At 51.1% G+C, this 21,538-nt stretch overlaps 6 protein-coding genes across 6 annotated transcripts; 3 read left to right on the top strand and 3 right to left on the bottom strand.

The window, feature by feature from the left end:
- Nucleotides 1–124: 124 nt before the first annotated feature.
- DACRYDRAFT_20721 (NADP-binding protein) lies at nt 125–1,701 on the bottom strand. The gene is made up of 9 exons (XM_040772050.1): nt 1,551–1,701; nt 1,472–1,496; nt 1,208–1,380; nt 1,011–1,160; nt 908–956; nt 713–857; nt 510–657; nt 398–459; nt 125–344 (listed from the first exon to the last, which is right to left on the bottom strand). Exons 1-9 carry the CDS (start codon nt 1,691–1,693, stop codon nt 151–153), a joined length of 1,089 nt encoding a protein of 362 aa, XP_040630942.1. The 5' UTR covers nt 1,694–1,701; the 3' UTR covers nt 125–150.
- Nucleotides 1,702–4,835: 3,134 nt separating this feature from the next.
- On the top strand, nt 4,836–7,666 carry DACRYDRAFT_20720 (uncharacterized protein). The gene is given in 7 exon segments (XM_040772049.1): nt 4,836–5,160; nt 5,227–5,471; nt 5,529–5,894; nt 5,955–6,411; nt 6,463–6,898; nt 6,955–6,966; nt 6,985–7,666. 6 exon segments carry the CDS (start codon nt 5,273–5,275, stop codon nt 7,474–7,476), a joined length of 1,962 nt encoding a protein of 653 aa, XP_040630941.1. The 5' UTR covers nt 4,836–5,160; nt 5,227–5,272; the 3' UTR covers nt 7,477–7,666.
- A 1,388-nt stretch (nt 7,667–9,054) lies between these two features.
- Nucleotides 9,055–11,943, top strand: DACRYDRAFT_105111 (histone deacetylase complex protein; the record flags this gene model as incomplete). Its single annotated transcript, XM_040768040.1, has 17 exons — nt 9,055–9,382; nt 9,439–9,742; nt 9,796–9,809; nt 9,859–9,997; nt 10,047–10,159; nt 10,206–10,333; nt 10,387–10,576; nt 10,629–10,655; nt 10,707–10,818; nt 10,866–10,919; nt 10,968–11,034; nt 11,082–11,183; nt 11,231–11,310; nt 11,359–11,438; nt 11,488–11,594; nt 11,645–11,732; nt 11,783–11,943. 17 exons carry the CDS (start codon nt 9,055–9,057, stop codon nt 11,941–11,943), a joined length of 2,094 nt encoding a protein of 697 aa, XP_040630940.1.
- Nucleotides 11,944–12,770: 827 nt separating this feature from the next.
- Nucleotides 12,771–14,094, bottom strand: DACRYDRAFT_105110 (uncharacterized protein; the record flags this gene model as incomplete). Its single annotated transcript, XM_040768039.1, has 6 exons — nt 12,771–12,940; nt 13,132–13,411; nt 13,462–13,571; nt 13,620–13,676; nt 13,734–13,806; nt 13,861–14,094. 6 exons carry the CDS (start codon nt 14,092–14,094, stop codon nt 12,771–12,773), a joined length of 924 nt encoding a protein of 307 aa, XP_040630939.1.
- Nucleotides 14,095–15,638: 1,544 nt separating this feature from the next.
- DACRYDRAFT_20718 (uncharacterized protein) lies at nt 15,639–17,986 on the bottom strand. The gene is made up of 13 exons (XM_040772048.1): nt 17,799–17,986; nt 17,660–17,745; nt 17,536–17,608; nt 17,418–17,480; nt 17,218–17,363; nt 17,103–17,165; nt 17,029–17,053; nt 16,901–16,978; nt 16,165–16,842; nt 16,073–16,112; nt 15,989–16,016; nt 15,909–15,932; nt 15,639–15,856 (listed from the first exon to the last, which is right to left on the bottom strand). The coding sequence occupies exons 1-13, from the start codon at nt 17,959–17,961 to the stop codon at nt 15,824–15,826; spliced, it is 1,500 nt and encodes a 499-aa protein (XP_040630938.1). The 5' UTR covers nt 17,962–17,986; the 3' UTR covers nt 15,639–15,823.
- Nucleotides 17,987–18,594: 608 nt separating this feature from the next.
- DACRYDRAFT_93498 (uncharacterized protein) lies at nt 18,595–21,438 on the top strand. Its single transcript, XM_040777162.1, has 7 exons — nt 18,595–18,922; nt 18,983–19,382; nt 19,438–19,595; nt 19,644–19,958; nt 20,015–20,078; nt 20,130–20,641; nt 20,689–21,438. The coding sequence occupies exons 4-7, from the start codon at nt 19,849–19,851 to the stop codon at nt 21,326–21,328; spliced, it is 1,326 nt and encodes a 441-aa protein (XP_040630937.1). The 5' UTR covers nt 18,595–18,922; nt 18,983–19,382; nt 19,438–19,595; nt 19,644–19,848; the 3' UTR covers nt 21,329–21,438.
- Nucleotides 21,439–21,538: the final 100 nt, after the last annotated feature.

Genomic DNA, 21,538 nt, shown 5'->3' with positions numbered 1-21,538 from the left:
CTGTAGAAGTGGCGGGGTTACTCTCGTGTGTCTTTGACTCCGCATTGACAGGGTCCACCGCCCCCCGATGTTGTCCTTGCACACGTGGTTGCACCAACTAGGCCAACCATGTCCTTGGAACAAACTCTCATTCTTACAACATCTTTCAAACTATAGTTTCCCCTTGCCTTCATCGCTAACTTTGATCACAATCTTCCCGACTTGGCCTCCGCTCTTCATCAAATCGAAACCCTCCGCATACTTATCTAAACCGACAATGACATCTGACACCACAGGCAAGATTGAGTGCTTCGCAATAAACTCAGTCGCATTAATAAGATCGCGGTGGGATCCCATGGTTGAACCTGGCACAAACAATAGTGAGCTGAGATGACTGAACAAACAAAGAACAAAGTACCCTTCAGCTCAACACTCTTCAGCACCTCGCGCATAGTGAACGAGACTTTCGGAGTAGCCGTCCTATTTCTACTTTGTGACATTGCCCAGACTCCTGAATAACATCTCCTCACATTCCGAACACAACAATTCGTGCACCATCGCGTACGATCTTTGAAGTTTGGGCGCAGATCTCGCCACCGGCCGAATCAATGACCGCATCCAGCTTCGCGCTGGGATCAGTCTTCTTCATCAGTTCGCCAAGTTGTACGCCCCATTTCTCTGCAGGTGATATAAGGGTCCACAGGTTAGCACTAATCAAACATCGGGGACCCACCGTGCTTGTAGATGACACCACCTTTGGCGCCCAGGGACATTGCCTTTTGGATCTTGTCTTCATTGCCGCTCGTGACCCAGACGTTGGCTCCTAGAGCAACGCACAACTGGAGAGCGACCAGAGCAACACCTCCGCCAATACCTGTCTGTTCTCGCTATGAGAGTTACCTCATGATGTCTCGGAAAAACGATATACAATCAAGACATGGTGGCCTTTCTGTATTTCACCCTTGACTATTACCGCTCTGATGACATTTGATCATCAGATGTGGAGAGGGTGTTAGATCAGCTGGGCGTACCTCCACGCCGTAACACCGGCGAGAGGCCATGCTGCGGCATGCACGTCATCCATGTGATCCGGTATTTCAATCACTTGATCGCGCTCGACAACTACAAAGTCCGAGAAGACCCCTTTCACGGGATATGCAGTGCCTCCAATGATTCCAAACCTGTTATTGGTCGATAGAGATTCCCAGCGTGCTGTGCAAATACTAACTTCTGTTCTGGGCCACGGGGATCCTCCTCCCATCCACGCATAGGGACGAGGAAAACGCGCTTCCCGATTAGTGTATCGCTGCCATCAGTCGAAGAGACCACCACTCCCGATGCATCAGAGCCCATCACGGCACCTAGCGAGACACTGGGATACATGTTCCTTCGGATCCATATCTGGGCAAAAGGAGGCGAATAAGCAGAATAAGTTGAATAGCCTCGTCAGGGTCACAAGGAAGGGGCGCAACCCAAAGCGGCAAATATTTACATCACGATGATTGAATGCGACGGCACTGTTGTCGGGCGAGAGTCAGTGTTGCCGTTATTGGACAAACAGGGCGTAGGACCTGATCCGAACCAAAATCTCTCCTTCCTTCAGGGCCGGTACCTCGTTTTCCACCATTACCACGTCATGGTACACCGGAGCATCCTTCTGTGCCGTTTGAGACTCCTGAAGGACAAGGCAACGGGTGGTCTTTGGTTGATCCATTATGGGTGTTCAAGTCAGAGAGGTGGCATGCTGGCCAATTGGACAGCAAGTCATGGCATAGCCTCAGGACCACAATATATGCGGCTGAGTAACCGGAAGCATTTCGAAGAGACGCGGGATTTGCTTCTGCTTCGCAACCATCTGGCACACGCGCCTCACCCCACCCGGCCACCCGTCATCAGCACCCTGGACAACCTCTTGAACAAATATATTGGCGACAATGACAACGCCTCCAAATGAAGCCATCTCTCGTTTCCTCGATAACAACAACGCGCCAATGACCAGCCTTGAAAGTCATCTGCATGCGCTAGAGGCGGCTTTAGATGATTTGAATTCTGCGCGCCGCGTCCCGCCATCTCTTCGATTGGGAATAACAAATGCTGGCTCCGACCTGAACGGGTGGGAGTATTCTGTGCAACGATTGGCTGGAAGCCTTGTTGATGGTACTAAACAAGGCCAGCATTGTAGTCATCCATCGTGTTAGCCCAACTCAACGAAAGCCAGACGCGCTCGGAGTCGCCAAGAAACTAAATGAGCAAGGGATCGAATCAATAGATAGCAATGCGGCTCGCCGATCCATTTTACGAAGTCGGTATGCATTAGAAATAGTGTCAGGTCTGATGGAATTGTTCACACCAGGGTGTAGACAAGACAATGTTCTTCCCCCAGTTCCGCATGCGCAAATCCCTGCGTCCCTTCGCGCCGAGGACAAGCTTCTCCCCATAGAATGGACATCCGAAACCGAAGGCCCTTTCACTCTCAAAAACCTGAAGCGCTTACTGCGTGTTGGTAACAATGCAGCGGGTGGAGTTCGCATCCAATTTTGGGCACCCGTCCGGTCAAATGCCTCACCAAGCAAGCCAGCCGCAATACATGTGCTTATTGACAAGGCCATACAAGCTTTCATCGTCTTAGACTATTCCTCAGAGTTGGATACTGCGGAGGTCTTCGTTGAAAAAATATCCTGCTTTGCACCACATGAGGCTGTGAGTCGGACAATTGTTTGCCCGCAGACAACACTAATTATTTTATTCCGTGTCCCTAGAAACCACCTTCTGGAATTTCCGCATACAATGTATACCAGAGCATCTCACGCTTTTTTTCGATTTTGCTCTCCACTGAGCCTGGTTTGACTCCGCAGCATATTTTTGTGAGTTTTTTGACACGCCACTCGTGCAAGAACAACATATCATGACCTTGTCCCTCATCCACCAGGACATTCTTCTAACTTATCGTACACTCTTTCGTGACAAATGTGGTCTTTGTGGGGCCGAGCTCTCAGCGGAAGGACGTGTTCCTCCGGTCGGCCGAATATTGCAGCGGAAAGAGGAAGAGGGTAGCCCAGAGGCCGGTGTCTGGACACCGCGGCATGTACAATGTATGTCAGCATTCTGCTGACAGGTCGGCGAGTCGAATTGTCATGTTCGGCCACATGTCGTGCTCAGCGACCGATCACAAAACCGGGTGTCTACACGTGAATTGTTGACCAGCGATACGATACTGATGGTGGTCCCCATACCCCAAAAGAGCGGATGCAACCACTGGTGGGGTGGACCATAAGCTCCTTAAGTCGCGGAACTTATTATACGATTAGACTTGCAGATGCTCGGACTGGGCCGGGGCGCTTATTTAACTTGCTTTGTCCCCGTCCCGGGGCCATGGACCCGGCTTGCAGATGTTGATTATACAATCACAGTTCAGGTCACTCACACCTTCGGGCATGCCGTTGCAGACCCCCGGGTAACCCCTAAGCAAGCATTAATGTTTCCGTTCTCTCGGACCGCGGGCGTCGGAACACGTTCCACGTTGGCCGGACGCAAGTCCTGTCTTCCCGATCACGCGGCAGGCCCACAATTGTCACAAGAACGTGGCCAAATATAGTAAGAACCGCGGAAGCAATTAAAATGCTGTACAAACTAAGCTAAACCTCCACATGCTTCTCAACAGAGCTTCAGGTTTTTCCCCCAAAACCTGAGCTTGGCTTTATCCCAGTGGACAAAGCTATGCTTTGGGCTAAAGCAGCGCCGTAGTGCGGCTTCTGTGGCTGCAATGTGACGGAAGCAATTAACCATCTTCGTTTTGCCCATCAAACCCATCGGCGAGCGCTCGGAATTGCCGTGAGCCCGTCGACAACTATCTCACATCTGCAGTTGATCCTGGGCGGGTCTTCCTGACCAAGAAAGCACAGTGCCCAGGTGAAGTGATCCCTGGAAAGAAGCAAGCCCCCCGGTAATGAAACGCCGCCTCAAGACTGTTTTAATGATGGGCATTTCCACGAGGGCTTGCACAGGAGGTTGCCGCTATATTTCACGTCAGCGATAATGCGCCATGTGGACTCGGATGCTAATCGGAGCGTTTGGACAGGCTGTTCCACGTTGCGCGATGAGGTCGAATCAAGCACCTTCGGCTAGCTGGGGGGCTGCGCAAGGGCCGAGAGGCGCTGGGCAAAAGTTGGACGAAGGATGGCAGACGACCTCCTCCGGCCATTGGCGGAGGCGGTGAAGGGCGTTGGCGACGGGGGGACCACGAGACTCGGAGACCACGAGCACACGGAGGAGAAGGAGACCAGGCGGAACCGGATGATACGTCCATGGGCGATTTTCCCATGTGATTGCCGTGATCAAACTGGTGTCTTTCATCTCCATGATCTAACTTTCCAGAGATCTCCGGATGCTGACAATTCAAGGTCCGCCCTCTGCCTCCTTCCTCCTCGGCCCTTCTTCCCCCGCCCGCCCTAAGCCACGCAATACACACCCCACCAAAAGAGCCGCCCAATCTCCCCTTGCCCTCTTGCGCGCTTGCGGGCTGTGAATCGCGTCGCGCCTCCCCTTTTCATCAGCCTTGCTCCGCCTCCTTTCCCTCTTTCTCCCTTTCTCTCTTCCCTTCACATCTGTTCTCTCTGCGACCTTGATCCAAAAGGCTGAACCGCCGTTCAGCCTTCAGCCCGCCATTCACGACATCATCCTGAGGGCTTGCAACTCCGACTCGCACCCAGCCCCCACAGATTTGCTCTGGTCTGCCACCTAGGAGCTTCCGAATCCACTATATATTCCTGTATCCCACTGAATCATCCGTCTTCCCTTCCCCTTCCTCAGACAGGTTGTTGAAACAGACTTGTCTTTTGTCTGCTCAATCCCCTCATCTATTGTCCATCCTCTTGTTTCGAACTCTTTTCTTGCCACGCGACCCTATTCTACCAGTGACTGACAGTCGAATTCGACCTTGCTCTTAACTTATTCAGCGGCTTGTTTCAAGGATACGACGTGCGACGACATTCTTGCTCCCAGAATTCCCTCAAGCATAGAAAGATTCGACACATCCGTGTTTCGTCTCGCGATCATCTCTTTCAGTTCGGTTTTTTCCTTGGTACTCTCCAACTTCGACATTAGGAAGAAGTCCAAATTCGCGAACATTGTTTTTCGGAATCGCCGCTAGACCTTATTGGTGTGGCACATTACCCTTATAAGGTACGAGATGCTTCCGAACTTCCGTTCATTACTTCCGTGTACCAATCCTGAACGCGGCTTCCCCAGCGACCATCTCTGTGAACCCGTCGGACAGCCCGTTTGAGACAGCGAAATGATGTCGTACATGCCCTCTCGTACAGCTTTTAACCACAGGTCGTCACCGTCGGGCAGTGGGTTGTCCCATTACCAGGGACAATCTTCTGGCAATGTCAACTATGCGGCTTCGGGTTCTGGCGCAAGCGGAGCCTCGTTCAACAATTATGGCCAATATGGTGCCAATGGTGCATACGGGACTACGCCCGTAAACTGGGGTGCGCAATCATCTCTTTCTCGCCAGAGGTCAAATCAAACCTATACTGGCTCTCCAGCGCCGCCGCCACCGCCTGTGACTCAAGCGTTTCCTGAAGCAATCAATCGAAGTGGCCTACTCCAGATATATTCGTTCGATCCTGACCATGGTGGTCCAAACACCAGAGTCACTGTACGCGCCATGATTCATGCAACCGAGCCCGCAGATCCCGACCGTTCCGTACGAATACTGTTCGACGGTAGTCCTTCTATGGCCGAGCGTATCACCCGCGTGGAAGAAGGATCTATGCTGTTTGAACTATGGGTCCGCGTCCCTGATATGGGAGCCCAGGCTACAATGCTGCGTCTGAAAGCACAACTTTGCAGCGGTGCAGGCACTGTTCAAGATGCGGTCGACTTCGGTGAATTTGAATATAGCCGCGAAGGTCAGGCGCATATAGCTACATTTTGGGTGTATGAGGCTAATCTGGATGATGGGATGACAGGTGGTGCCGCCACTCACCCTGTGACCGGAGAGAGACGGTTACGCGAAGACGAGACCTTCAGCGATCGCAATGTTCGTCGCAACGTCCGTGTGCCATCAGTGCCACGTTTCCATGCTGGCGGTACACCAGGCCATCCGTCGAGCGATATGACCATGCAGACGCCATATCGTGGTTTGCCTGCAGGCATGAGCCCCGCCACCGCCATGGGCGCTTTCCAGTCTCCGTCTCTTCAGGGTAGTCCCATGCAAACCACCCCTCTGATGCAAGGTGGCATGTGGACCGGAGGCGCTGGACCGTCTCACCACCCCGGCATGATGACGCCTGGCACTCTCTCTCAGCAAGTATCGCTCATGCGGACGACTCAGATTCACAGTGGCGGCGGTCTCACGCAAAGCCAGGCACTAGGCAAAGTAACCCTGGAGCTGCAGGGCAAGCTGTCGAATATGGCGCTCGGTTGGTAAGCATGTATGCGCATATAGTCAGGTCCAATCGGTTGACGGTCCGGCAGGACCACAAACGAGGTGACTGCTAGTCGCCGACTGGTTCAGTTCTCCCGATCGCTTGAGGACGGCATTCTGAAGGTTCAGTTCCGACCCATCACGCCTGAAGAGTATGTGCAGGGAACTGTCGTCGTCTCCTGTATATATCGTCGCGACGGTGCCCCAGACGAGCGCGATAAGTGCTATATTACATCCGTCGATGCCATTCAGTTGCTCGAAGCTATCATCGCAACTCCTTTTAGCGTTGAGGAGAAGAATCGTATCCGCCGCAACCTTGAGGGCTTCAAGCCCATCACCGTTTCCAAGCACAAGCCCGATCAGGAAAACTTTTTCAAGCTTATCATGGAGTTCCAGGCACCAAAACCTCGCAATATTGAGAAAGACGTCAAGGTCTTCAAGTGGGAGCATCTAGAACAGGCACTACACAAGATCATCGACAAATACGTGAGTGTACCGTCCACCCACGCGGCAATGTACGCATTACTCAATTAACCTTGCAGTCTGTGACCGGCGTGACTGATGCAAACCAGGGCCTTGCCTTTCGAGAGCACTCCGAGTCTCCCCGTGCAGACATTCACGCCTCCCCAACTCCAGCAGGGCCAAGTCGGATCGTCGCCAGTGCCTCCAGGAATCTGAAGGCAGAGCCGGTTGATCCTAACATGAACGACTTTCAATACGGCGAGAACTGCGAGCTGGGTAGCCAGGAAGCGTCGCAGCCGAATATTGCCATACAGCCCGCAAGCTACGACCAATATTCCATGCCTCAGTCCAACGATAACATGCAGTATTCCCTCCCTGCAATGCCCACTTACGATCCTTCCTCGAATAACTCAACTGATATCACGACCGACGTCGGTTGGAATCCGATGGACTACCTCACTGATCCTCCTGCCACAACCGGTGCTCAATCCGGCGGCGGTGGTAATGGACCAACCGGCGCTGAATCGCAGTCTTTGTACGCGCAGGCCACTTCTCACTCCACCCCTCAGAAGGATCAGTCTCGTGCGGCTCCCTCCTCTTGATCACGACCTACACCTGTACATATCGTCTGCTGCGACATCTGCTCTCATTCGTCACCGACGTTCTGACTCTCCTCATGTAGTTGTAAGCGGCTTCTGGAGTGTAACCCAAGGACGATGCCTTACTGTCTTTCTTCTCTTGTTGTCACCATCATCACGCGTCTCTCCCTGTAGCAACCTCCCCATTTCCGACCATCACTCACGTTCAAATCGTTTTCTCCTCCGTGCATGCTATGATGTTCTGACGGCCCCTGTGATTATTGCCTGGTAGTATAAAAAGTACAGTACAAGCCGACTAGTTTTTTTTTCTCTGTCAAACTTAGATAGAATGGAATGAGTGCTGGATTCACAACCAACTTGATAGTGTGCAAGGGGAGCGAACGTCTTGCAGCTCCAGAGGCAGCTCGCTGTCCGTGGAACCCTGCGCACCGCCAGCGGTGATAGATGTCGAGGAAATCCGGCTTCCGTGTAACAAGGGCATGTCTTAGCGAATGCATGGGTCTCGCGAGATCCAGGGCTTTGCGTCAACCTCAGACATTCCCACCGACCGGACATACCATGCCGGCGGAATAGGCACGTCTTCCATCTTATCTGGAGACATTCCAGCCATTTCTGTGTCACCACTTGTTTTGGCGGAGGAATAATCTAGACGTCATTCTCTCAGCTGGGGCCGGAACCTGGGGCTAGTTCAGCACACGGACCCTCCCCCACCGACCTTTCTCGTGCAATAATCTATGCAGAATTTCTGCCGCTCTAAGAGAAATTCTCTACTGTGCTCCCCTTCTTCGGTACCACAAAAGTGGTGCCACAGCACGTTCCCGGCTCAACACCACACGTTCAGCAAGGTTTGATGGCCCGAATATTCCCACAGTAGGCAAGAATCCTTCTCGAACTGCACAGCCCTTTGGACATAACAAGAAGCGGTATGGCTATCTATATCAGCCTTTCCCATCTTGTGTTGGACGGTCCGAAGAGTGGAAATTCCTCCGTCCACACACTGAATATATTGGGAGCACAGCTTGAGGAGCAATGTATTTAGTATCAACAAAAACAAAACACCACCGATTAGCCGATGATTATTATTTATCGACAGTACAGGTCGAATTTATTATCCAGCTTACGGAAGAGGAACCTCTGATGTGGTGTATAGCTCAGGCTGGCTTGTGGAAACCATGATATATGTAACTACGTGATAAAATATTCAATTTATTTATTTTGTTGACATCGTAGAGGTGCAGTTCAATGACCTGCCATCATACTGGGGATCGAACAAATGATCTGACTGAGCGGTCTGTTTGGTCATTATGTTCTGTATTATTTCCTTAAAAGGGTATTCAGGACCAACGATATGATGCTTCTAGGTCGTTAGGATGGAAGGTCCCGGCAAGCAACGCGCCGTCCGGAGACAAAAGGACGAAGAGGACCCGCCTTACCGGGATCAAATCTTTTTTGGGACACGCGTGTTTGCTCCCTTGCTGGCACTCCCTTGCTTTCTACACCGAACAACTTAGGCGCCCGCTCTGTGCTGACACTAGAATAGGCTAACTAGCATTTCAGTCAGCCTGATAGCGACTTGCGGTTATGGCTCTCTCGGACGAGGTTGTTGGCCTACGCCCCCGCGCCTCCTCTGTGCCACCAGAGAGTTCGCGGGGTTTGTTCATCAGACATGAACCGAACAGGACCGGTTATATCTATGATACTCGGATGATGGCGCATAATGATGGGATGACCGAGGAGCAAGAAGATCGTCATCCCGAAGGTCCAAGACGCATATCTGTGATTTTCAACGCTCTGGAGAAGAAAGGGATCATCCAACGCATGCGTCGCCTTCAGATCCGCGAGGCTACACGTGACGAAATATTGTTCGTGCACCCTCCCTCTCTGCTTGCCAAAATGGACCAGATGGAAGGTACGAGCCGTGCTTTCGATTTTTCGACATGTATGAAATAAGTAAATGGAATACAGCCATGCTTATAGGAGAAGGCAAGGATGCGGCCCTGGCAGGTACCCAAGGATACTACGAGACTTTGTCACTCTATGTTCATCCTTCAACCGCCTACTGCGCTCGTCTCAGCTGTGGTGGTGTCATAGAGTCAACAATGGCTGTCGCCCAGGGCACTGTTCGGAACTCCTTTGCCATCGTCAGGCCACCTGGGCATCATGCGGAACCGGAAGAACACATGGGATTTTGCTTCTATAACAATGTGGCTGTGGCTGTTCGAGTTGTTCAAAGTCGCACTTCGATTCGAAAAGTCCTCATTCTTGATTGGTATGTGATTCAATGCGAAGGCATTGCTTCTTTCTGTAACTGAATATTGACAGGGACGTTCATCACGGTAAGGCAGCATAATCACTTGCGTAACTTGAGTCTTATCAAATGGGAAGGTAATGGTACTCAGGCCGCGTTCTACGACGATCCAGATGTTTTGTACATATCAATTCATCGATACGAGGGTGGAAATTTCTACCCCGGTGGAACAGGCGGTGGTGTAGACAAATGCGGTAGTGGCGCAGGAAAGGGAAGGTTCGCTATCTGATTCCTAGATTCTATTCATAGTCTCACGCCGGCACAGAAACGTGAACATCCCGTGGCCATCTGGTGGGAGGACAGATGGAGATTACATACATGCCTTTCAGAAGATTGTCATACCCATCGCATACGAATTTGGTCCTGAGCTCGTCATCAGTAAGAGATTGGATCCAGATTTGATCCAGAATCTGATACTCCTTAGTTTCTGCTGGCTTTGATGCTGCTGAAGGAGACCAACTTGGCGGGTGCTTTGTCTCGCCTGCTTGTTACGCGCACATGACGCATATGCTGTCGGCCTTGGCCGGCGGCAAGTTAGTCGTAGCGCTGGAGGTTCGTGAATGCGTGGACTAGGCCCAAATGCCTTACACTGATACTTTTTGCAGGGAGGTTATAGTCTCAAAGCTTTATCTCAATCGGCCCTTGCTGTTGGGGAGACGCTTGTTGGAGATCATCCCCCTGAATTACCGCCAGTCGTCCCCAGCGATGTGGGAACAGAAACGGTGTGGCAAGTCGCGTCCTATCAGAGCCAGTACTGGAACAGCATAAACCCTAAAGCAATTGAGCCGAGACCTGGTAGGCTGCAGTCATCAACTGCATCTGTACAATAGGCTGACCTTTCCTGAAGTTGACCTGGACACCTTCAGTGTATCCCGTAAGTGAAGTCAACATATCGACTACTTCACTGATTAACACATCCATGCAGAGCTCCTACGAGCGCACCGGGAGATGGATCTGGCGTCGCAGTATAATATGCTTCGCGTCCCTCTGGCCCATCCAGACCTGCGAGCTAGGTTTGATCATCAAGTCCTTGCGACGTGAGACTTGCTTCCCCTTCATACCCTTTCGCACTAATTGTGACTAGACCCTACCTTCTCGATCCTAACACGGAGACGATTGTTCTCTTTGTTCATGATTTGTACGTCTTCACCTGGAAGAAGGAACTTCACCCTCACCGTATTAATAGCGGCAACCTGCGTGTTGAACTTCAAAGTCCGCTGAGAGTCGATGTCAGAATGGAGCACTCATACTTGGTCCGTGGCGTCAATGGGATAATCTTCCTCAATTTATCAGGTTACAGATCGATTCTAGCCGACGGGTAGTGGAGTGGGCAAATGAACGGCGATACGGACTGATCGACATCAATATCCTAATGCATCACATTGTGGAAGCCGAAGAAGTTGTGCTTTTTCTGAATTGTGGCGTACATGCCTGTCTGACCTGCGATAGATAAACCCGATCGTGACACCTCAAGACGAAAAAAGACTTTTGCGAACGCTTGTTGTTTATTTGTGGGACAACTACATGGAGTGGGTTAAATGTGTGATACATAAGTATCTGTGCTCATCAGCTATCAGCCTGTCTGCTGCCAAAAACTTCATTATCATCGGGCACGGCTCGGCATGCCAATCTGTCATTGGCCTCCTGAATGATCGAAGTACGTGCTGAAAACCATGACTATTGCTTGCTATTGATTCTCAAAACAGAGCCTTATCTTGACAAGCGGACGAAAGCTGTTGTACAAATAAACGGAATGAACACGATTCCAACCGTACCCAAAGATGATGATGACCTGCGCAGGTGGTATTCGAAGGTGGATGATCTCGGTTCTGATCTTGCTGGCAAATTTGACTTGACATCTAGAAATCCATTGTTGTCTTGCCTGCTCGGCATCCACTAGCTCGCGATCCCAGCATGGCCCTCAAACGGCACGGGAGACTCTTGCCCTGTGGTGCGTGCAGTCATTCCTTTGTTGACTCGCCGAGCCTAAGACTACCAAAGGCGAGGAGAAGGCGATTAAGGTGCTTGACTGGGCAGTTTCGCACGTGCTCAAGGCGATTGTCGATCCCAGAATCAATCCAATCAGTTCACAAGATAATCAATCTAAATCTCACACGAACACTTCTGTAATGAACGGGGATGCAGATATCGAGATGCTATAAAGTATCTATTCGGGTTGTGTTGTATTCTGTAGCGTACTATTGTAACCATAAAATATATATTGCGAGGTACTAAGGGTTGTGGGTATTTCACGGGATACTTTTGGCGCGAACCGAGGGTACTTGACGCAATGATCGTTGCTGTTAATTAGGCAAAAATAACGAAAGATACCCAGCGATATGTCGTCAGAAAATGAGAGGCACATGTGGATGGACTTTTCACTGAGCTAGAACTTCGTTGCAATGGGCCGCACCAACGCTTAACGGAAAGTCGAATTCGGTTTGAGGAGGCAGATGAAAACGGAAACCGATGACGTTTCTCTGACATGCCCGTGAATCGAGGATGTGAAGAGAACGTCGGGATGATCTTATGCACTCAGGAAAAGAAAGAAGTATCCCATGCGGTGTCCTAGCAACGCATGAGAAAGAATATATAGGAAAGAAAAGGATCACGAACCATCACACGCGAAGATGAGAGTCTGGGGGTTTGCTTTTCTGTCTCTAATTCCTTGCTGTTCATCTCAGTCATGGTATTGAAGAGATGCGAGAGACAAAGGGCTAACCTGACAAAATAGAGTGCTTGAGCCACGGTCAATTGATCACCTGAATGCGAGTCAGTTTGAGAACCAGCTCTACTCGCTACCAGACACACCGTGCTTGCCACAGAGACCCTTAAGAATACGTGATAAGCTCTTTCCATCGCGTGTCTGCTCACTGATTCGCCTGGTTAGATGTGTAATGCTGGAACACCACTTGGTGAGCTTCACATCGTGCGCCGAACAGTCATTATGTTGATGTTTGTTTTTTGGATTTTTAGATTTGATTAACGATTATACAATCGCTGACATCCCGTCCTCGCTGAGGGCACTGTGCCGCCTCTCCGCTCGGATGCCGAAGAAGAACGTATCATTCAGACCAGCACCCCAGAAGAAGAATTCTCTGCCAATTTTGTCTGAAGCACTGACTATCATACATGCGCTCGGATTGTCCCCTGCTGCTACTGTTAATCAGGGAGTCAACTTCGCCATGTGGGCGCGTAACAAACTCTTCAAGAAGAGGGCTTCCGTGCGTACCACTTCCAACGCTCAAGTACCGGCCGAATCAGATGGAATCGAGGGCAGTGCATCTCTGGTAGAACATCTGAAATCGCCCGTGTCATTTGATCAACTTTTCTCCACTGTTAAGACCTACCGGGCAGTCCTTGAATCTGGTCCTCATTCTCCCTGGTCGAATTCTTCCGTTCGTGAAGAGAGTCTTTCGGACCTGAAGCAGTTTCCCCGGCTTGCCGCCGACGTGGTACGTAGCTCGTCCAAGATGCAAGCACGTGGAGGCTAGCCATTCTGTTTAGATTTCCTTCGGTGTATGCTCTGATGGTGAAACGGGAGGCGACACTAAGTAGACGACTGACATCGAACAGTGCGCGGAAATGGCACGTAGCAGGGAGGGGCTGTAGCATGCGTTTGTTCAGATCCTAGGTTTGCGATAGGTAAAATATTTATGCAGGCAAAGGAAGATACGAACGTCATCAATGATGAGGTAATCATCGTCAATCTTGTCTGGAACGCTCAGAGTACGGCCGCGTCCAGACCGTCCTGGTTCGACAACGAAGGGGACGTCTACAGGCACAATGGCTATGCCTGTGTGAGCAACCTTAAATGGGAGGTTTCACTGGACCGTACCTTGGTTATTCTCTTCAACACCTGTTGGGTCGACTGTTTGTGCCCCATGGCCGGCATCTGGCACAGGTACACAGTCAGAAATAAGTCAATCAGCCCCGAGAGGGCAGTTCCTACAATACCAGAATATGGTGCATCCTTCTTCCGCGTTCTGTTGGGCGCACGAGACTACCCAGTCCATGGCAAGAAGCTAGCAGACAATAGTCAATCACCGGTTTAGAGTTCTGAAGTATAGTTGACGTACGATCTTGTCCCGTGTCGGTTGGATGCATCCATCCATATCCACATCGACCAGTATTAACATTGTCTCAAGGGGACACCCGATCGATAGCAAGTGGTTCTTTCTGCGGACCACGTCCTCATGGGTAAATTCCAGTTGCACATCATGGTCGGACTTGTCGAGATAGCGACAGCCGATGAGGACCGCGAACGTGGGTGGACGCCGTTTGTTGCTGCTAATCTGTGACGAAACCGACATGCTGAAGTGTATGTCGTGACAGAACAAGAGGGGACGTGCTTCTTGTACGGTAATACCAGCGTGCCAGGCCTATATGGGGTTAAGGAGAGGAGCGTACGACAGGTAAGCCCTTATAAACAGCTCTTCAATAGGAGCAGCCACATCCCGGGATCCGCAAGTGCCAGGCGGCCGTGCGCAGTAGTGGTGGTCAACATGCCCACAGCGTAAGAAAGCGTAGAAAATCCGCCCTTTGAGCCACAAAGTGCGAACCCGTTTGAGGGGCCACTGAACAAATCCCTTGTCGAGAGGACACGGTGAACCACAGCCAGGTGGAGCAAAATCCGCAGAGCTCGAGCGATGAAAAGGTGGAGTTGCCGCCGGCCAGCATAATTGAGCCACCAACGGGACTTGCGTCCATCCGACAGTAGGTGATGACAGTCGCCTCGTGCCGAAATCCACAACTTTAGGGGTACATTTTGCAGAACAATAAATGACTCAACAAGATCAGCTGAGTTTGCCAAAGTTATGCCGTGCAGCAGAGGACGGGAGCCAGACCACACACGTGGTGGGCAAGACACAGCTCCACGAAGCTCTGGTCCACCTTGCCACCATGCAGCAGGACCGTTGCTAGAGCATCTCCTGTCGGGTGGAACTCGCTTGTAATCCGGAGAAACCCCACAGCAGACTTTTCTCGACCAGGTTTGAGTGCTAGACGAGGCACTGCGCATACAGTGTGACCCGGGAGTAGATAACATAGAAAATTCCACATCAATCAAATTGACGAAGTTTGTCAATCCCGGAGACGAGCCACGAGTAATATGGGACAGAAGAGCAGGCTCGATACAGCCATCCAGAGCGGGATCTCTCGAGCATAGGATGGTGGGGTTCCTCAACAATAGGCAACTGATCAGTGATCTGCTGAACAATCGAAATCATATGGTGGACGTTCGCGGACAGCTCATTAGGGGTCCTTCGAGCGGCGATGGGGTCTGACGCTGGTGGGGACATGGCCTCAAAATTAGGATTCAAAATGCTGTGCACATTTGTCTCCAGTAAAAACACCATATTTGCGTCCGCGGAAGCTAATATACCCCCGCGGAAGCAGTTGGAAGGAAAATAAATTCAATGGCAGAGAGCAAGAAGTTCGGCGGAGGCGAATGGAAGCAAAAGAAAAGAACGGAAGCACATATTTCGCGTGCGCGGGAGTACCTATCTGCTTCCAGTAACTGGAAGCAACGTATTTGCTCCCATTGAAAGTATCAGACCCTTGACTCATTTGCGGACTCTTTACCCTGCCCACAGCCACAAATTTTTTAAAAAAAGTCGGAATTAAAAACAAATATAGAAAAACCACGGATTTGACCAAAATTAAACGCCGAGGACCCTTGTCCAGCAACGACCACGTCTGGTGGCCTTTCGCGGACAGCTGGGACCCCTAACACCGCGGCTGTCCGCGAACGTCCACCATAAAATCAGGGTCTCGACTGGGTATTTCTCTTGGAAGCGGTTCCGGGACGGTGGCGGCGGTTTTCTGACACCAGGCAGCAGATTAAGAAAGGGAGAATGGTTAGGGTTGTACAATACAATACAAAACGGATTAGCGCCCTTCGTGCCAATGCCTGGTCCGTGAATATCTACTATACAGAGGAAGCAGCTTGGGGCGAACAAAATGAACTCGAGGCAGAGCAGAAACGGCAGATCAAAATTTCCGCAGTCAAGGAAAAACACAGGACACACGAGGTGTGTCGGCTTATAGATCAAAAAATTGCCCCCAACGTTCCCGCTGTTAGCTCGTTAGTCTCGGGGGAAAGGGGCAAGGGGTGAGGTAAGCGCACGGTCATTTCCCGTGAGGATGACAACTAACCCGTCGGGTTAGCAAATCAGAGAGCGCACTATGCGTCGGAACCATGCTTACCTCCGGCCTTTTTGGGCTTGCTCTCCGACTGCAGAGCAGACTTCAATGAGCAGGTCACGGCAAGAAGAATGCTGCCTCACGCACCTTAACCATAAGAACAGTTCTGCATAAGTTACGCCTTGCGCTGTGGGAGACACTTGAGTTTCCAACAGACATTTGCCACTGCCGCCACGTACCAAGATTTCCGTTGTAGAAGCGAACCAGGACTTTAGCCAGGCTTCGGCTGTCCAAGGTCTCTTCATCATCTGAGCATGCCCCGATGGCGATGACGTCGGCCACCACATCGTCATCGCTGAGTTTAACGCGTTCTTCAAGCTGCAGGAATGTCCCGAATACCACGCTTTCTTCATGATACAATGTCTCCGGTGGTGAAGCAGGGATTGTTCGATGGAGGGCAGAGCTTGCTGACTCCGGCTGGCGGCTGGAACCGGAAAGAAAGTGCCGTAGCATGTTGAACCTGGATGATATCTTGAAATTCTTTGCCAGAATTTCGTGCTGGCCTTTCAGGCCAACTGGATATGCATCGACCTGAGACAAAGTGGTGGAAATCGATGCAGCTGCTGGATATGATTCGTCGTTGCTCACACCACCCGGCACTGTCCTCTGAGACCGGCAGAACATCTGTCCGTAAACCCAGCGGACACCGGAGAACGTCCAGCGCGATGTCGAAACGACCATGCCGACGCCTTTTCCAATCGTCTGATCTCGTTCCAAGCCGAATGCACGGGTCACAGAGACCTTCGTACAAGGCAAAGAATGCCGACGCGACGACATGGGAAGAAGACGCAGTCCTAGAACGGGATCATAGAGCTCCGAAAGTTCGTCTGTCTTGGTTTTCCAACGAATAGCTTTAGCTGATAGTGCCACGTATGAGTTTCAGTCATACTGTACTAGCATAGTAGTATCTCTCACCGAATTGGGGAAATCTGTGCTTGAACAGGCAGCGGAAGCTGAAGGGCACCTCGCTGGCAAGATATTCATGCTTGAGATCTGAGCGTGGGTGAGATACGAGGAAAACCATGTATGTGAAGAAAACGAACCTAGAGCGGTCCCGGAATGACAACACTAGCCACATGTCAGTTATTATATTCAGCGGAGGACATCGATTCCATACGTCAAATATTGCTACAAGCCGATTCCTTGCGGGAAGGGGCTTAGCCATGAGCTCGTTGAGTTCCTGATGTCTTATGATCAGGTCACAATCTGAAATCAGTCGTCAGGAAACGTACGTCGTCGATGATGCAGCCATTATCTTCGACGTTGTTGGGGATTACCCGGAAGCGCGGCGCCCTCTTTCGGTATCTTCCCTTCCCCCTACCACGGCCACCCTCCAAAGTCTTCTCGATGCGAATATTGGCATCCATCGGAACTATTGCTATAATGCAAACCTGTTAGAAGATACGCGATCTAGAACAGAAATTCCGCCCACCCTCATTAAGTCCATCCTTCTCCTTATGAGTAGGGTCAACCTGCTGATGACCATGACCAGCATCTGTCGCCTTCCATTAGCCTCAAGAAGAGTAAGTCGCTAGCGGGCAGTCACGCACAGTAGAACATTAGCTTGTATCCGTTCTCCGGGTCGCGCGTTGCCCTTTCCGCGAGCCACTTGATGCCCACGATCTAGCAGCAAAGCAATCAGCGTCACCTTCATAGTGGACGGGAGCAACATACTATGTTCGTGCGCGTCGGAAGGGTATCCGGAGGGTCATCATCGCCATCCATGAACACTCTGATGTTCTCCTCGGGGTAACCGATGTCTATGATGAACTTCAGTGGATGTCCAAAGCGAAGGAGGAACTTGACTGCGTACCAATCAACAATCTTCTGAACTGATCTACATCATCGTGCGTGTGCTCTAGCTGAACCTCGTTCGGGTGATCCCTGTAGCGTATGCCGATGAGGACCGCGAACCATCGCTCGCGAGGTGGGTTGCCATTGATCGAATAGTCGCGGAGCATGGTGGGGCGAGGCATGATGATGTGCAATTGGATAGAGTGGCAGATGAATGGAGATGGATGAAAGGATGCTGGATAGATGCAGCGGGTGAGACGGTGCTTTAATACAGTGCAGGAGGGATGGGTCGATAGGTGGCAGTGGGGGTTCGGGAATAGCGATTTGATGGGCGACTGTATCCTGTCAAGGACACGTATCTCCAAGAGGACACTGAGTCACGATTCAGCTGATGTCAAGAGGGCGCAGAATGAACGTATGCCCACCGTTAACCCCCCCTCCCCCAGTACATACTGTTAACTGCTGCGGAGCAGGTGTGAACTTGTTCGTTAGACGCTGGCTCAGCTTTGGTGGTGGGAGAGGGTGTTGGCGCGCAAGAAAAACCTGGAATGAAAGCAGCACCAGTGGCGAACCAGGACAGCATTACATGCGTATTCGGCGTGCTATCGTCCCCAAAGAATCCAAGAGTAAGCCACGATAGACAGCAGCACAAGAGAATGCAAGCATAAACCCGGTTCTGGTGCACTGGTCGAGCTTTGGTGTGCGGTAGGGCATATCCATATATATGGATGGGACTTCAGAGGCGCTTCCGTCCCTACGGTACGGAACGGACCGACAGGTACCAACCGACATCGACGCGAATCCGCACCCATGGACTCGACGACGAACTCCCCTTTCAGCGCAATACTGGTCGGAAAATACCTAGAAGATTCAGTTCCTGTCTCTGGTAGACCACCTGACTGAGCACGTTTAAGGCGCGTGTATACCAGTCTTCTCGCCGATGCGCCTACTATGAGTTCCTGGCGGCAGTGTCGAATATGAATGCAGCCCTCGCCCTGAAACAGCACACAGAGTGCGAGAACAACCTGCCATTCCGCCTGCGAAGGAACCTCGTGAAGCTTCATTTTCCGTGGAGGCCTGGTTTGACAGGGGATTGATGCCCAAGGGCGACAGCCGCCAGCGCTTCCGTTGTGCTCCAATGCGGTGAGTCACATGTCCAAACAGTTTGTCGTATATTCTCAGTTTCCCGGGTCCCAATAATAGAACTCGGCTATTCCAGACGAACAAGAGAGAGAGTACTGCGCAAAGCAGGCACTGTCCCAAGCAGATGTGTGGTCAAATCCCCATCCTGTGCGCTTATTTTCGTGCGTCGGCCGTTCAATTTTTTTCGACAGTTGCAAGCAATCACTTCTAATCATCCGTATGTTCTCCACAATGGGGCTTTGGCGAGTGGCGGGTGTGAATGCCAGTATTCGCCCCACAAGAGACAAACGGAATATTAGTGCGAGCACTTATATTTTGTTTGACTCGGGCAATTGCGCTCACAAGCCGTCAATCCGACAGCGAAACAGCTCCTCCATATCCCCGCTGATATCCGACTTGACCAAACGGTATTGACGTCCGAAAATGACTGCTGCCAGGACCTCCAATGCGGAGCATTCAGGTGAGCGTCGTGCCCGAAGAGGTTTGTCGCATGTTGACAGTGTTTCGGAACCAAGGACGGTGCACAAGCATGGGGTCACGTTCGTGCGCTGTGCGCTTATCTTCGTGCATCACTCATTCGAAGAGAGAGCCGCTCGCGAACCATGGTTGCCAAGCAAGTTCCATCGAAGAAAGCAAAGTGGAAGATGAGCACCAGCAGGCGGCGCTAAGACATGTATTTCCGCACGTGTTTGGTCTATTTGCGTCTCTCATATTGACACAGGGAATTGTGATGAATATGTGGTTTGTGGCGAACGGGCAAAAAACACTTCTGTACTGTCTGTCGTCGTGGAAGCCGCAAGTCAAAGATTTGACTTTCACCACAAATTCCGGAGGATAAATTTGTTTGAGCGGGGGCGGTGTGTGTTCCCTCGTTCCTCTTCCATCATTGTCGACGATTCCCAGCGCATCTCAACCTCACATCACTGATGGAAGACCACTATCCTCCTCTTCACAGTAATCTCATCGTATCTCCATTGTCGGGCGGAACTGCAGAAAGTGGCAGCGGCACCACACTGACTCCTGTTGGAACGCCCGCGTCAGTCAATTGATTGCCCGTTCTCCCCCTAGCCTGACTCACACTTCTTCTTGTAGGTATAGAACTGCGATCACTGCCGGTAGTATGAGACCACGGGTAGAGAGTTGGACACTGAAATTGGTGCGTTCTACCAGATCACCATCGGTATACTTTTCCTTATTGATAACATAGGATCCTCGGCTTCTTTCTCCTTCCCCTCGCATGGTCACTCACAATGAGCGCGGCGTCTCAAATTCGATTCATCCGTTACGAAATGACCAACAAGACCAGCGCCATCGGCTTGTTTTCCTGGATGGTCCTACTAGACGGCAAATCTCACCTGGCTTCACCGAATTCGAAAAATCATCCCAAGGCTATCCCCTTCCCACACGTCAAATCAGTCAGAGATCTACCATCGTCGATATACATAATCGTCCAAATCGTTACGGAACTTACCCACGCACTCTATACGAACCCTACTCGATGCCAGTGTCTCAATCCCGCGACAATCACCACCCCCTCTGTAACGAGCCATTGGTCTATCGTCGCCCTCCATTCGATGGACACACAGACTATCATCATGCCCAACTAGAAGAGCCTGCCATGCTGCGCTACCCCAGCCTCATTCCCCCTGTCCAAACCCTCCCCGACAACCACACAACCGCCCTATCGAGCCCGGAGAGTAGACGGATTTGCAATAGCTGGTAAGTGGTCCTCACCGCCAGGTTCGTCGGTTCTGACATTGATTCAGCTTTGACCGTCGCTTGGTCTGTGACGGCGAGTTCCCTTGCAACACTTGCCAGAGGATCTCCAGGCCATGCTCTTACATCGGCCGTCCTTTCCAGCAGTTCAACGCCTCTATACAGCCCGAAACTCGAGGCAGTCAGGCGGAATTTCGCGTTCTGCCAGATACGATGCCACCCCACCGTCCAAATGTACCCGGGACGGACCTCCCAACGACATCCTCACATCGTATTGTCTACCTTCACGATGATGTCCCCAGGATCAGCGGCATCCACTGTATTCATGCAGTGCAAGATATCAAGATCATTCAGCCTATGCGTACGCCTCCTGCATCACATGCGACTTCCGAGACGATAGAAGGACAGGCGGAGACATGGCCCTGTGAACGTTGCAAGAAACACATTGACGATCATATCCATATGAGGAAGAAGTCGCCAAAATTGTGTTACTTATGTTGGTTGCTTGAGCGGCGCCATCCAACCAAGCATAAGGATATGAAGCACTACCGTCAGGGCGGCCCGTGCGCACAGTGTGGAACAACTTGGGCACCGGTGTGGAGGCGTGGGCCAGCCAAAGAATCACTGTGTAATGCTTGTGGCCTCCGTGTGAAGGGGAGGGAAAAAATGGACAAAAGCAATTGGAATTAGAACTTGCTGCCATTTTATAGTACATTCTGTCTTTCCAATATGTTGGTATATGTTGTATTGCTCATTTCCTGTCTTTTATACATGAATGACATGTCTCAGCTTTGGTCAATACATATTGTTAGGGTTATTACAATGTTACTATCTATGACCATGCAATTCAGCCCTGTGTGAGACCAAACAAATGTCAGCTCTGCACAAAGACTTCCAGAG

The sequence above is a fragment of the Dacryopinax primogenitus genome, assembly GCF_000292625.1.
Source record: "Dacryopinax primogenitus strain DJM-731 SS1 chromosome Unknown DACRYscaffold_4, whole genome shotgun sequence".
Taxonomy (NCBI): domain Eukaryota; kingdom Fungi; phylum Basidiomycota; class Dacrymycetes; order Dacrymycetales; family Dacrymycetaceae; genus Dacryopinax; species Dacryopinax primogenitus.
Note: the sequence above shows the minus strand (reverse complement) of the source record. Positions and strands in the feature narration are given on the sequence as shown.